This window comes from Pituophis catenifer, unplaced genomic scaffold, assembly GCF_029215685.1.
Source record: "Pituophis catenifer annectens isolate HBS135680 unplaced genomic scaffold, rPitCat1.0.hap2 SCAF_1, whole genome shotgun sequence".
Taxonomy (NCBI): Eukaryota; Metazoa; Chordata; class Lepidosauria; order Squamata; family Colubridae; genus Pituophis; species Pituophis catenifer.
The window spans coordinates 81,509,669-81,526,517 of NW_027256881.1; the positions used below are offsets into that span (position 1 = coordinate 81,509,669).

At 39.8% G+C, this 16,849-nt stretch overlaps 1 protein-coding gene across 2 annotated transcripts in view; it reads right to left on the reverse strand.

Annotated features, from left to right (window-relative positions):
* Positions 1–16,849, reverse strand: part of ESR1 (estrogen receptor 1) — a 144,106-nt gene that overhangs the window by 88,402 nt on the left and 38,855 nt on the right. For both annotated transcript variants that reach the window (XM_070932647.1, XM_070932646.1), the window contains exon 2: positions 10,833–11,023. In XM_070932647.1, coding sequence (XP_070788748.1) covers positions 10,833–11,023 — 191 coding nt within the window. The remainder of the gene's footprint in view (positions 1–10,832; positions 11,024–16,849) is intronic.

The following is a 16,849-nucleotide window of genomic DNA, read 5'->3' on the forward strand; positions in this document are numbered from 1 at the left end:
AACAACTTCAATTCAACCCTAGCAAGACTAAGTCCAACTATGACCAACAGCACCTTTTCACAGGTTCATATGTCAGCTGCATCCTTGGGAGTTCCTTCTTATTGTCATTTGTGCCTTGGTCACATCACAAATAGACTTTTGCAATGCACTGTAGTTGGAACTGCCTTGAAAACCAATTAGAAACTACAGCTGCTACAGATCACAGTGGCATGGGTGGTGGTAGGTGGGTCACAAATGTTCATAGATTACTAGGGCCCCCAAGTACTGCACTTATTATCAGTTTGCTTCCAAGTACAATTCCAAGTGCTGGCTGTCACCTTTAAAGCTTACAAAAGCTTAGTTAACTAAGGGTTGTCTCCCATAGGTTCAGCACCACTGGTGGGTTTCAAAATTTTTACTACCGGTTCTGTGGGTGTGGCTTGGTGGGCATGGCATGGTTTGGTGGGCATGGCATGGTGGGGGTGGCAAGGGAAGGATACTGTAAAATCTCCATTCCTTCCCCACTCCAGGGGAAGGATACTGTAAAATCTCCATTCCCTCCCCAATCCAGGGGAAGGTTACTGCAAAATCCTCATTTCCTCCTGATCAACTGGGACTTGGGAGGCGGAGAATAGATGGGGGTGGGGCCAGTCAAAATTTTTACTACCAGTTCTCCGAACGACTCAAAATTTCCGCTATCGGTTCTCCAGAACTGGTCAGAAACTGCTGAAACCCACCTCTGTTCAGCACCCACTGTAAGATCTGGCAGATGTGGCTTACTTCTGATCCTGTCAAGTGAGCAATTTCATCTAGCAGGACGCAGGAAACAATCTCCATGTTGTTGGCCTTTAAAAGAACATGAAATTATGGTTTCTCCCCCCAGTTCTTGAGCTAGGGTGTAGAGCATTTCTATAGAACTCTAGAGCCCAGATGGGTAGCAGCAGCTAGCCAATCTTGCCTGATCTTGGAAATTAAGCAGAACCAGACCATTTGGTACTTCCATGGGAGACCATTAGGAAATACTAGATTGGGAAGCTAAAAAACAAATGAAGGCAGTGGGAAACAAGAAAACTAAGTTCACAACATCACCAGAAGTTCAGCTTGATACATTCTCTCTACATCTCTACATTTTCCCAAAATGTACTTGATGGCAAACACTATTCACAAAAGAACTGCTCAGATTGTCAATGTCTGGCTTTACATAAGCTATGGCCTGATTTTCTGTGCTATAAAAGAACACTTAGAGGGGTCTCCTCATTGAAAAGATTAGTGCATATTGTCTATTCAGATACTTGATGGTATCTATTTTAAGGTTTCCTATATATGCATTAAGTGGAAACTTAACATGAATGACTATTATTACTTGTAATAATAGTTTGCACTTACATACCACCAAGGCATATTCAAAATACTTCAAATACATTAACCGGTGGCTGTAATCTTAACAACTATGCCATAAATCAGAACTCTAAATATTATATCCATAATAGGAGATTTGAGGAGATGAAGATGAGAGAAAAGTGGCTTGCTTAAAGTTCCCATTGATCTGGCAACTATCTGATTTTCTGATTTATGCCGCAATGGCAGACATTGTTTTCTATTCTTGCCTCATGATAATCTGAAGCATGGATGTGCATATCTAACTATTCCAGTGAGAGCAGTATACATTTATGACACTTCATTGCTTATTTCTAGCCCTTTGGTTTAATTTGCATCTTTCTGAACTGGACCGAGGAGCCTATTGGTAACCCCAGTGGTTTCAGAACTGAGGTTATCTTTCAATGGCAAGATTAACCTCTCTGCATTGAATCCAAAGATACTGGGACCAGGACCACCAACCAATCAATTCTATCCTACATGTGGAAACCACTTCAGAATAAGGATTGGAAGTTTCTACAAGATACATCTGTGTCCACAATCATTACAAAATTCAGAACATTCACACATGCGAGCTAAAAATAAACTAACACTGGCAAGATTTCACACTGTCATTGGCTCCTTCTCCATTGACAAGGCAAGATACAGTAGCATGACTTAGCGGATGCGGTCTGGTGGCATTTGGAATGGATCATCTCTCCCTCCAGGCTTTGGCAGTATGTTGTATAACTGAAAGGTTTGCTTTTATCACTGCTTTTTCTCTCCATGCTTTTTCTTGGAGGACTAGATAATCAAAACAAGTTAACTGACTAGATTTACATATTGCTACAACATGTCCAATGGAGTGATCTTTGTGCATGACAGAATATATTTGAGGTTAAATTGACCGAGTGAATTGACCTCTCCTTTTTGGTAACCCTCCCAGTTAAGTACATTATGGAACGAAGGCCACTGAATATAAAGGATAGCTGGTTCTAAGAACTTTGAAAAAGAGGGAAGGATACAAATTGGAGGCAGACATTTTACATCTCCAGACTTGCCTTACCTATTTTGTGGCTAAGTATTCAAGGTTAGCAGCTCTACCTAGCAGAAGAAAGGGTTTGGGATTCCCTTCCAACTATGTTCTTGTCCCACCTGTATGCACCATAAAAAGGAGTTTTCATCTTAAGGAACCCATGCAGTAAATAGTTGAAATATCCAAAGAAACAATGCTAATCATTGCTTAGACAAAAAATATTACACTTCTTGGTTTGTAACATGCCAGCTGTGTGGGGTCAAATGTTAATTGTCAATGGCCATTGCAGATGATGAGGTCAATACAACAGATTCTGCCCTTATCATCCTTGTGCAATTGACTTTCATCTGTATTCATGCTGGTGGAAAAATAGAAGATGCACCCAGGGAGGCATATTTTCCACATCAATGCGCATTTCTCTCTCTCCCTGTCTCCCTCTCCCTCTCCTTCCCCCCCACTCTCTCTCTCTCTCACACACTTAAACCCTATTTGTTGAGTAGCACTTGAACTCAATTGCTAACATAGTGCTATTGTTTTAGCAATATAGCATTATTCAAATTATATCAATATAGTCACTAAAAAAAGAATGCCATATATTTTCAATGACCCAATGTTTCACTGCGATAATCTAGGTTCTTCCTAACTAAGAATAAAGGAGAAATTATTTGATTCATATGTTAATAGAAATGAATCTAATTATTTCAACTTCTCTAGATCACAGTGTAAACTAGTATATAATTATCTTTTCATGTTATTGCTTCTCTGAATTTTACAGTCTCCACGCAGCAACCATGGCAAAGTATACATCAAGAAATTTTGCTGATTAAAAAAGAAAAAGTGCACAAACAACATCAGGACATCCAAGCAATGCTGTCAAGATTCTAATGGAGGCTATGGCAACCCCAGAAATGCAATACATAAATTGACATTTGTTTATGTGTCCTTCATATAGCAGAAATAGCATCGAAAATTATTTATTGAAGTGGACATTTTTATTTGTTATTTATATGACTGCCTACTCACCAAGCAATTCCAGGCAGCCAGCTAGATAAAAAGCAACCATAAAAATAACTCTACCTGGATACTCCAGGGATGAAATCCAGCAGGTTCTGGAGAACCAGTAGCAATAGCAAATGCCACCTCTGGCTGGTCCCAGAGTGGGGTGGGAATGGAGATTTTGCAATATCCTTCCCCAGGAGTGGGATGGGAATAGAGATTTTGCAGTATCCTTCCCCTGCCATGCCCTCCAAGCCACAGTCACAGAACCCGTAGTAAAAAAATTTGAATTTCACCACTGGGATACTCATACAGCATCGTCTCCTGCAGCAACATCAGAGGCATCCAAATCTTAGGAACAATGCTCCTCCACAGGGCAGGAGCAATGATAGAAAAGGCAAACTTCATTAGTTCCATAAAATGTCCCTGTTTACTAGATGAGATTCTGATCATGCCAGCCCTGTTGGATCTTGTTGGGTAAGGATAGGTTAAAAGGTTCATCAAATATAGCAATAGCACTTGGACTTTTATAATGCTTCACAGTGCTTTACAGCCCTCTCTAAGTGATTTACAGAGTCAGCATATTGCCCCCAACAATCTGGGTCCTCATTTTACCCATCTCAGAAGGATGGAAAGCTGAGTCAACCTTGAGTCTGTGAAAGTCGAACTGCCAAATTGCAGTCAGCTGGCAGTCAGCAGAAGTAGCCTGCAGTACTGCATTCTAACCACCACGGCTCTTCAAATATCCTAGCTGTGAGCCATGAAGGGGTTTATAGATGACAACCAGGTCTTTGAATTACAGGTAGTCCTCAACTTATAACCATTCATTTAATGACTGTTCAAAGTTACGATGCTGCTGAAAAAATGGCTTATGACCAATATTTGTGCTTACAACCATCACGGCATTCCTGAAGTCATGTGATCAAAAATTGGAAGCTGACATGACGACGTGAGTTTGACATCCCTGGCCTAAAGTCACCCTAAGGTGGAATTAGAACTCATTGTTTCTAGGTTTTCCAGGCTTACAATGATTTGGAGATCATACATCTGTAGAACTACAAAATAATGTCTTTATTTTATTCAGGATTGATTGTTGATTGAGTAATTGAGTGACATTGAGTAAAGGGACATTGCCCGTTATCAGTCCTCGTGTCATTCTATCATAGCAGTGCTATGATAGTTAGAATGACTATTTGCTTCATGAACCTTTTTTGCTGTTGTTGTTGTTGTTGTTGTTGTTGTTGTTGTTGTTAGTTGTGAAGTCATGTCTGACCCATTGCAAACCCATGAACAACATTCCTCCAGGCCTTCCTGTCCTCTACCATCCTCTGGAGTCCATTTAAACTCACATCTACTGCTTCAGTGACTCCATCCAGCCACCTCATTCTCTGTCGTCCCCTTCTTCTTTTGCCCTCAATCTTTCCCAGCATTAGACTCTTCTCCAGTGAGTCCTTATTGTGCTGATATTAATTCATGTACGTCAATTCTTCAGCCACAAAAAGACATCTCAAATGCTGAGTTCTGAAGTTGGCTGAAAAATTGCCAGAGTATTGTCTCCATGAGAACTTGAGACATTTTACGTAAAGACTGGGGGGGGGAGCAGCCTAATGCGATAGAAAACCAAAGTACATTGGGCAGTTATTCCATCTTTCCATCCTTAATGACTTTCTCAAGCCAGAAAGGCAGAAGTAATAAAAGAAAACAGACCGAACAACTAGATATGAAAGACTTCCTTCTCCACACCATTTCTTCCGTGATGAAAGAAGGCAATAATACAGTCAGAATCTCATCCAAAAATTGTTGTGGATGACTTCATGTCTTCAGCTTCATAGTCTTCTCTTCAGAAAGAGCAGAAGCATTCCAAAATAAATTAGAAAACTTTCAAGGTATTCTTGTTAAGTAACTTTTAAGTTTTGAATATCCATGTCTTGTGAAAGTTACAATAGTATTGCCTTGATTGATTTCACAAATTGTAAGAAAATAGGGAAAAAAAATATGAAGATTCATCTATTGGAAGTACCTCAAACAACTAATGATTTTCAAGTACTTCAGGAGCTGAATAATGGCAGCCATCTCTTTCAGAAAGAGAATATGATTGAATATAATATCAAAAAATTTCTTCCATGAGGGTAGAATTGAAAATTGAAACCATGGAGCATACTTCTGTGAGGTTGAGGTAATAGAATAATCTGCTCACTTTTCAACTGCTGAAAACTTTCTTTAAACTAAATTTGTGTACGTGGTGACAATTAGTTCTCATGAAATGGTGCTTCTCTGCTGTATTCAAAATATTAAGAAGACTATTCATTGTTACTCATTTATTACATGGAAGAAGTGCAGATACACATTCTAGCTAACTAAAGTTCACATACTTTCTGTTTCTATTAAGGAATATAATAGATGTACATTTAAAAACCATTCAGAAGAACTGCTTCATTTTTTTCATATGTCACAATCCCTCTGCTCTGTACACCTAACTTTTGTCAGGCTTTTAGAAGAGTCTGCAAAAAAGATGCTGCTGTTTTAAAAGTTGGATTCATTACAACATTGTTGTGCTGTAATGCAAACAGCTCAGCTCATGTGGATGCCTGAAAAAAAGACATCAGTGCTTTAACGAGTGGCAGAAAAGTGCTGTACTCATGTGAGCGTCAAAACTTTCCTTCTAAATCATTTTCAGAATGTGCACAATCCTTTAAACGTTTTTATTTTTCTCATGTTCCAGATTTTCAACATGTGCTTCTCAACCCTATGAACTTGACCATTATTGCTGAGTTTATTACTGAGGTAGGATAAGATATTGCAGGGTCCACTGAATTCACAAATATTTAGTCCAGGAACCTCAACATTTGTGAGGGAAGGGGTAAAATATGTATAAAATAAATGTCGCACATAAACAGGATTGCAATTTTCACTTGTCATACATTCTCCTATCTCGAGATCACTCTCTACATGTTGATACAGAAAATCAATAAAGAGCAACATGTACTGACATGAAACTATATTAAGAATACACATGGCACCCCTTAGTGGCAATTGAGAAAAGCTTTTGGATGAAACAGAAAATCTTAAAGCAGCAGTGAAATTATTGTGGTGGGGGGACGATGGGGGATTACAGCATAAGGGATGTACTTTTTTTAAAAAAAGAACATGTCTGTAACCAGATTACAGTTCACTACATGAGAAACATCACTTTAAGAAGACAATGAACAGTAATAGATTCAACTGCAGGAAATTACTCCTGAGAAAGGCAAAAGGACTGAGTACTGAGCAACGGAACATTAAGTAGGAACCTAAAGTAATTAATCACAGAAAGGCAGGACTGAGTGTGGTTTGGCAAAAATTTCATCCCCAAATCAAGAAACGACAGTTGGGCTAGTAAGAGGAGCCAAGAGGAAGAGAAATGCATGTTTTTATTCTTTTATGTATTTACTTTTTCTTCCATATATGTCAGTGGTGGGTTTCAAATTTTTTTACTACCGGTTCTGTGGGTGTGGCTTGGTGGGTGTGGCATGGCTTGGTGGGTGTGGCTTGGTGGGCTTGGCAGGGGAAGGATGCTGTAAAATCTCCATTCCCACCCCACTCCAGGGGAAGAATACAGCAAAATCCCCATTTCCTCCCGATCAGCTGGGATTCGGGAAGCAGAGAATAGATGGGGCGGGGCCAGTCAGAGGTAGTATTTACCGGTTATCCGAACTACTCAAAATTTCTGCTACCGGTTCTCCAGAACTGGTCAGAACCTGCTGAAACCGATCTCTGATATATGTTCTTTGTTTCTGCCTTAAAGACTTTAAGGCTTTCAGTTTCCATTCATACTGAAAGTCTGCCCAGGATGTTTAGACAAGGCCAAGAAAGAGGAAATAAATGGCAACCCACTATCAAGCTGGTAATACATATAGTCCTTGATTTACCAACACATCAGAGCCCAACATTTTGGTTGCTAATCGAGACAGTTAAGTGAATTTTGCCCCATTTTATGACCTTTCATGCCATAGTTGTTAAGAATCACTGCAGCTGTTAAATTAGCATCATGGTTGTTAAGTGAATCTGGATTACGCCTTGACTTTGCTTGTCAGAAGGTTGCAAAAGGTGATCACATGACCCCATAACTCATAAAAAGGAGACAATTTCCAAGTATCTGACTTTGGATCATGTGACCATGAGGATGCTACAATGGTCATAAGTGTCAACCCTGAAGTGAGCCTGGCTGAAGCCATTTTAGAGGCTTAATAAATAGAATAGAATAGAATAGAATAGAATAGAATAGAATAGAATAGAATAGAATAGAATAGAATAGAATAGAATAGAATAGAATAGAATAGAATAGAACAGAACAGAACAGAACAGAACAGAACAGAACAGAATAGAATAGAATAGAATAGAATAGAATAACAGAGTTGGAAAGGACCTTAATCCAACCCCCTGTTTAGGCAGAAAACCCTATACCACTTCAGACAAATGGTAATCTAATCTCTTCTTAAAAACCTCCAGTGTTGGAGCATTTACAACTTCTGGAGGCAAGTTGTTCCACTGATAAACTGTTCTAACTGACAGGAAATTTCTTCTTAGTTCTAAGTTCTTCTCTCTTGATTAGTTTCTACCCATTGCTTCTTTTCATACCCTCAGGTGCTTTGGAGAATAGCTTGACTCCCTCTTCTTTGTGGAAACCCCTGAGATATCAGAACACTGCTATCATGTCACCCCTAGTCCTTCTTTTCATAAGACTAGACATATCTAGTTCCAGCAACCATTCTTTGTATGTTTTATCCTCAAGTCTCCTAATCATCTTTGTTGCTCTTCTCTGCACTCTTTCTAGAGTCTCCACATCTTTTTTACATCATGGCAACCAAAATTGGATGCAGTATTCCAAGTGTCACCTTACCAAGGAATTATAAAGTTGTATTAACACTTCACGTGATCTTGATTCTATCCCTCTGTTTATGCAGCCTAGAATTGTGTTGGCTTTTTGGGCAGCTGCTGCACACTGCTGGCTCATATTTAAGTGATTGCCCACTACGACTCCAAGATCCGTCTCACAGTTACTACTATTGAGCAAAGTACCACATATATTGTACTTGTCAAAACGGTCATAAGTCACTTTTTCCAGTGCCGTTGTAACTTTGGTCACTAAATGAACTGTTGTAAATTGAGGACTACATGTATTTCAGCATAAGAATCTAGTACTTTTAAACATCTTCCTCTCTACCATTATAACTAAGATTCAACTAAGGTTGACTCAGCCTTCCATCCTTCCGAGGTGGGTAAAATGAGGACCCAGATTGTTGGGGGCAGTATGCTGACTCTGTCAACTACTTAGAGAGGGCTGTAAAAGCACTATGAAGCAGTATATAAGTCTAAGTGCTATTGCTATTGCTAGTTTGGGGACTTCCTGGAAGCCTTTCCCAATTTTGAATTGGAGTTGGGATTTGTTGGTGTCTCACATTTTAGGGGACTCAATCAATCAGCATAGAGCTGGAAGGGACCTTGGAGGTCTTCTAGTCTAACCCCCTGCTCAAGCAGGAGAACCTATACCATAGATACATTGACAATCATCTCGTGGAAAGCTTCTTTAAAGAGTCCTGTATTTATTTTATCTATTATTGTTATATGAACTGAAATTGCAGCATTACACAAAGATAGGGCAGGCAAGTATTGAAGAAACAAGCAAAATGAGTATTTGGAATTAGATCAGTGGTGGGTTACTCCCGGTTCGCACCAGTTCACAAGAACTGGTAGTAAAAACTTGTAGTAGTTTGGAGAACCGGTAATAACATTGGCTGGTCACACCCCCGAACCGGTCCCTGGTCCGGTCACCGCTCGCTTACCCTGCCCACCTCATCAGAGGCTTTTTTTTTTTTACTTTTAAAAGCATTTTTTCTACAACCTCTTTGGCCGAAAAAATGCTTTTAAAAGTAAAAAAAAAAAGGCTCTGATGATCATGAGGCTCAGCTGGGATCGTCAGAGGCTTCTGAAAGCATTTTTTCTGCTTTTTCGGCCGAAGAGATTTTAGAAAAAAATGCCTTTAAAAGCCTCTGGTGATCCCCGCTGAGTTACCTGATCATGAGAGGCTCCTGAAAGCATTTTTTTCTGCAACTTCTTCGGCCAAAGAGGTTGTAGGGGAAAAAATGCCTTTAAAAGCCTCTGGCGATCCCAGCTGAGTTGCCTGATCATCAGAGGCTCCTGAAAGCATTTTTTTCTGCAACCTCTTAAGGTTGTAGAAAAAATGCTTTTAAAAATAAAAAAAAAAAAGTTGGCCACGCCCACCCAGTCACATTACACCCCCCACCAAGCCACGCCCATAAAATAAGCCATATCCATAGAACCGATAGTAAAAAAATTTAGAACCCATCCCTGGATTAGATGGGTTATTTACAAAATACTTCAATACCGATAATAGTCCAGAATAGTCTTTTTTTTAATTTCCAACTCATGCTTACACACTTCAGTGGAGGATTGCTACCGGTTCTACCTGGATTGGCGAATTGGTAGTGGCGATGGCGGGAGGGTCCGCCCACCCACACAGACGCTTCTGCGCATGCACGAGCTAACCGGTAGTGATGGGTTTTGCAACTCACTACTGACACACTTCAATCTATTCACACTGTATATGTTAAACAGGGACTAAATATGCATTTTTAATATGGTATTTTCTATTTATTTTGTTTATTTCTTTATTCTAAAACTTTAATTTTATGAGCCATATTGTTGTGGTCCACCAGTGGCCTGCAGAGCTGGCAGCAGAGTCAGACAGTGAGGAGGTTGGGGAGGAACATGGGCCAGTCCTGGAGTCTGGGGAAGGCTCGGACAAGGGCTCTGCATCAGAGGCAGAGATGGGACCAGGGCCATCTGGGAGTTGCTGACTCTGGAGCCTCCAGAGTCTGACATCAGCGAGGCAGAGAAACAGGAGGAGCCTGTTCCCAGTGCGTGCATGTGCAGAGCTGCCAGAAGGCAAGAACAGTTAAGACAAAAGGGGCGACTTGGGAGTAAGGCTTGGAGATGATTGGCCCCTCCCATAAAAAATAAAGGTGGAGCAAAGGGACATGAGCCTTTGCAGGAAGCAACTTTGTTCATTCTGGTCGGTTTAAACTCTGAAGTTCCGTTTTGATTTTGTGCTCCGTTTGGCTTACAAAGCTAATTGGCAATTAGGTCTTTGGCAGCGTTTCAAGGGAGATAAAGGAGGGTGCTTATCAGCCTTATCCCAAAATTCTGTGGCAGATTTCTATCGGACTATTCACAAACTGCTTGGGACTCATTACAGGCTGTGAATGAACATAATTCACAGCCGTTGAAATAAAAAGAGGGGTTTTGGGACTAAGCATGTGATTGTTACTGTCTCAGGAAGCCTTGGTCAGAACACATATACCAATCCAGATTCAATCTATTCAGTAATAAACAACACTCTCATTACTTGGTTAGAATGGGCATTGAGCAAGATAATTTCATGCCAGGTGTGTCGATGTTATATTACCTTGTATGCTCCTTTTAAAAAAGGCTTTGCAGCCCTCGCAGGACCAAACCCCATAATGATAGCCAGAGGCATAATCGTTGCAAACAGCACAATAGCGGGTCTCCTTGGTAGACTCCATAGACAGGTTTCCCCTTTCATTGGTGCTAGTCATTCGCTCTCTGCCATTGTGACGTCTGGTCTCCGAGCCAGGCCTGCAAAATGAACAATAGTCGAGTTCAACAATGAAGAATAGCTCAGGGTGAAAATACTGGGATCTTAGTAACCTACTTTGGTAATGAAATGTTTATAAGAAGAAAACTAAACTCAGCAAACACCAAGATCCCAACATTAGTAAACATTAGTTGGCACTACAAGTCAACACATGAAAGTCTCATTGCGGTTGGGAGTAAGAATTCACCAAGCGAATGAAGTATGATCATTCATTACAAGGAACTGTCAACTCTGGGAGGGGTGAATTGATGCCAACCACAAACATTAGATCTAAAGGAACTGTGTACTGAGAACATAATGCAGACAAGATTATTGGAACCATTTCCCCCTTCATCCATAAGTAGCAAAAATTTGCACTTTTATCATCGCCATTACTCTTACTTCCTAATGGTGCATTTGGCTATGTGCTCCTCCAGCTTTTTCACACTGACTAATATAACCAATAGCTTGAAGAGAGTCCCATTTCCCGAATGACTAAACAGGAAGCATAGGAAGTCATTTCTTGAATGTTCTGGCCAAAATCAATACATTTAGACGACACCATCATGATTAAGCTTTAGGTACCATGACAAGAGGGGGGTGTTGGCTATACCATCCAAAGGAGTCCTAGACTTATGACCATTCATTTAGCAATTCTTCTACATGACGATGGTGCTGAAAAAGGTGACTTATGGCCAGTCTTACCAGACCATATAACTGTCACTGTGTCACTGGCATCATCACATGATCATGGTTTGGGTGCTTGCAGCCAGCATGCATTTATGGTGGTTGCCGCATTCCAGGGAAATGTGATTGCCACTAACAAAATTGTTGTGGGAAATCAATTCACTTAATGCCCCGGTGAGTTGCTTATCAATCATGGCAAAAATGGTCATAAAATCATTCATGGTTACATGATGACTCACTTAACAATTTTATTGCTTAATGACTGAAGTTCTGATCTCAATTGTGGACAGATGTTGAGGACTATCTGAATAAGAATAACTCTCTTAGATTCTGCAAAATCTGCCTAGTCTACTATCTGACCTTACATAGGATTCCAATAGAAGTTTCCATTTCTTGATCAAACATTTCATGACCCCAAATGCTCAATTTGCAGGGAAGACACACCAATGGTATGTTGCTTGGATCCAGTTCAAATGAAGATGGGATTAATATTTTTAAAATAGCAGATAGATATTTTGTACTAAAAACTTTCTCCTTCATTCCTACCATCTTTTACTCACGGTCAAAATATGAAAGTAATGTGCTAATTTCTTATGGTTATATATCATTCTTGGATATCTAATAACTCAGCTTGGCCAAAATGAGAAATGTTAGTCATTTCCATTAGAATAAAAAGGAATTTAGTAATCTCAACTAATTTAAAGAGAGATGCATTGTTAAAGAAATTAAGTACATAATTCTACACATTCCTGGACACAAGTTTCATTGAAATAATTTTGGAGAAACATGTTTATAGCTGAATTTCTACTCAGAGAACTCAAATGTATGGTGTAAAAGGTACAAACTGCCCTTCCTTTTTGTCCCTTTGTATCAACTTACTGTAAGAACATGAGACTGACATAAGCACACTGCACATCTTTTCACACAAAAAAGGAGGTTGGAGATATAATGGCATTATATGGAACCATATAACATAAGGGAAAAGAACCTAGGAAAGGATCTAGTCCACCTCCTTGACCACTGCAACAGCCAAATATTACAGCATCCCCAAGAGATGGGCCTTCGTGAAATGTTTGTCTTTGAAGGAGGTATTGCAACATGGCAATATTACCCTTGACAACAGTAGTTTTTCTGACTATTGGCACTATTTTATCAAATGATGTCTTAACACTACCAATTAATGGAGGAGCCTAACATACAGCTGAGATCTAAGCAGTAGATCTGTCTCAGGTCCTTTTAAACCCCGCAACTTCATAAATCAGAAAGACAGCACATGTTGAACAATTATAGCAACTTGATTGGTATATACAATAACAAACATTTATGTATAATAACAAACATACATTATTCTAATAAAACCATGGCATGAAAATAACGACAAGATTGTTCCAAATGACTTCAAAACTTAACTTTTTGTTGTTTTTGTGAAGGCAAATGGGAAAAAACAGCAGCACATGAATAACTGAAGTGTATGGAGACAGCTCGTTCTCAGCCAAAATACTCAGACGTTTCCCTGTTCACTCCTACTCTCAACTCTTTTGAAGAAATATTAGCCTTACATGCCTAGTTATCTCCACATTTCTATCTTCCAATGTTCCTGGAATGTTTCCCACTTTTCGGATACTCATATTCCTTTGATGACTGGTAATATAGTGCTTAAAATGGGCTTTCCCTAGTACAAATTAAAAAAAAAACTTGAGAAAAAGAAAGTTGAAAGACCAAAAAAAATCATGAAACATTTGGAAGAAAAGCTGTACAAAAAACTCAAAAGGTCCTGAATGCTCCTGTTTATTTATTTATTTTTATTTATTTTATTTGATTTATATGCCACCCTATCTCCATAGGACACAGGGCGGCTCACAACAATAAAATATCTGAAGAAAAGTGTGTTAAAATACATGTCAACCCCCCCAGTCCAGGCTGAACAGCCATGTCTTTAAGTCGTGACGGAAGTGCGGAAGTCAGGAGCCAACCGGAGCCCCAGAGGAAATTGGTTCCAGAGGGTGGGAGCACTCACAGAGAAAGCTCTGCCTCTAGGGGTCGCCAGTCGACATTGTCTAGCCGACGGCACCCTGAGTAGGCCCTACCTGTGAGAACGCACCGGGCAATGGGGAGCTGTTGCTGGTTGCAGATAGTCCGACAAATATCCTGGACCTAAGCCATGTAGGGCTTTATAGGTCATCACCAGCATCTTGAATCTCACCCGGAGGGCAACTGGCAACCAATGCAAGTCGCGCAGGAGAGGTGTAACATGGGCGTATCGGGAACCACCCATCACGACCTGCACGGCTGCATTGATACACCTACATAGCAGTTTATGCTATGATACACCTCTTCAGCTAAGAAATTAGAAGAGTAACCCAAGAGCAATTCAAGCATAAAACAGGGGTACATGAAAACAGAAAGGAATCTGGTTAGCATGTGAAAGGAGTTGAATGACCCTGTGCCTTGTTTTAATCACTGCCCTTGGTGCTGTCAGAGCTTGGTTGTTTTCTTGCAGACTTTCAGCACTAGCACTGATGATGTTACCTAGTTTGGGTAATGAAATGTCTGCAAGAAAACAACCAAGCTCTGACAGCACCAAGGACCCCTCATGTCAACCCTGAACTACAAATATTCTCTTTTATTTAATCACTGCATTAGTATTTTACTGTAAAGAAGAGTGAAAACGTTTGTGGTTCACGAAGAGATTATTCTGTTTTAAAATGTAAGAATAATACCGATTGTCGTTGCTCAAAATATTATCTCTTCTTACATGAATAGATAATTATTCAAGGCATGAATGGTTTTTAATAATAATATATATATTATGTTTAAAATCTTTTTGAATTTGTGACTGATACCTGTATTTTGGAGTAAGTATCTTTGAAAGTCTTTGTTAGTAAGAAATTAATATCTTTTCTCTCATATATGATTTGAATTGGCTTCAAATTTCATCTCAAATCAGTCAACCCAAATATATTAACCCATTGAAAGCTAACATAATTATAAGATAAGGACATAGGTTAATTAGCAAGAGTTAAGCCCCCATTTAATTCTCATTATAATTTGCAGAGTGACATGATATTACTTCTGGTAGACTGCAACCTTATGACACAATGAAATTTCTTAGGATTATATTGTAATCATTCATTTCATACTGTCAAGTGCTGTTCTATAAAATCTGGAAAGATTTTGATGATTTAATAGGGCTCATTGTTACAGCTTGTGAGAGAAGAAACGTCTTGTTCGACAGGGACCAATCCTGTTGAAAGAAACTAATCAGGGAGTCACAAAAATTATAGTTTCCAAAAGAAACCTGCATTTTCTTAAGTTTCAAATCACTCTATTAAAACTGAATTGTGTCATGCGCGTGAGAAGGAGGAAATCCTTTCATAAAATACATCTATAATTTGATCAGACACATTCTGAGTATTGCAGACTGAAGATTTCTTCCTGATTAGTAAATATATTTTGGGGGGGACAAGGGACGGAGGAGAAAACTCTCAGAATTCTGGGAAATTTTGGGGTTTTCTTCTCAAAAGCAGGAGAAAAAGTTATTGCTTCTTTGGGTAAATGCTAGGCTAGACTGCATAGTTTGGGTGCCCGAACCGTTCTCTAAAAAATTACTCAGGAAAATATCACACTCAGGATATGGGGCATAACAGTGAGCTATAAAATTGTTCAGTCGGGTGCCTTAAGCCTGTTGGATAATTTCTCTGAATAGCATTTTCATCCTTCATGCATTAGAAAATGTATTGTCCTTCCATAAGAAATAATGTTGCCTTGCATAGCAGCCTGGTAGAAATGGGATACAAAAGATTGTGGAGAGATGGTTTGTCAAGAGTTTCTCTTGAAATCCATAGTTGGATATGTTTTAAGATGCACAGCCCTCTGATACAAAGTGAATAAAAAGACTTACTTGAAGGGTATGCATTCACCATATATTATGTCCAGGAGTGAAATTCACTTACTTTCCCTACCAGTTCACAAATGTGCCCGCACTGCGCGCACGTGCCATCATCCGCCCATGCGCAAAGCCTTCTGCACTTACATGGAGGTTGAAAATCGTCTCAAAAAAGCGACATCATGACGTCCGCGCAGGTGGGTGGAGCCTTGCGTATCCGCTGTTACTGGTTCACCCAAGCCGGATAGAACTGGCTGAATTTCATCCCTGATTATGTCCCAAAGTTGGTTTTGAGACTAGCTGATTTAAAGATAGCAAGAAAATAACTACATTCTGTAGAATTGATTACATTATAAATTTTTCTGTGAATGGTACTGTTTCTGACTTTAAATATATGTTGGTGGCATGCAATTAAACGGCTCCATGGCTTTAAGGGACTTACGCCCCACTGCAACTGTTCCTATGGCTAAGGGACGGATTAACTTCCATCATATACCTGTCATTTATTTTGTGATTCTTGTATATTATTAGAGGTCTCTATCCTTGGTAACAAGCAATTCTTCCTTCTTATCCAGCATTGAGACCGAGTGGGCACAGGCAAGTCTTGACTCCATTCCCTAGTGAGTTTAGACTAGGAGCAGTGATCATTCCTTCCCAGAGGAAGGAAAGCAAGTGAGCAGGAAGATGATAGCAGCTTGTTGTCATTTACCTACCAACTTGGGTTGGTGAGTAACCAAAAAATAGTTCTGTTAAAAAAAAAAAAAAGCAGCCAGGTTGTCTATGATTCCTCTGGGGCAAGAGTGATAAAATCATCATAGATGGAGTTATGGAAAAGTGTTCCCCAAACTTGATACTCTCAATCAGAGAATCACAGCCTTCTCCTCGTTTGTGTGGGTATCTTCTTCTCCTTCTTCCTCTTCCTCATAAGGTAAAGGTAAAAGTTCCCGTCGCACATATGTGCTAGCTGTTCCCGACTCTAGAGGATGGTGCTTATCTCTGTTTCAAAGCCGAAGAGCCAGTGCTGTCTGAAGACGTCTCCGTGGTTATGTGGCCAGCATAAATGCCAAAGGCACATGGAACGCTGTTACCTTCCCACCAAAGGTGGTCCCTACTTTTCTACTTGCATTTTTTATGTGCTTTCAAACTGCTAGGCTGGCAGAAGCTGGGTTGGCAGAAGCTGGGACAAGTAACGGGAGCTCACCCCATTACGCGGCACTAGGGATTCAAACTGCTGAACTGCTGACCTTTTGATTGA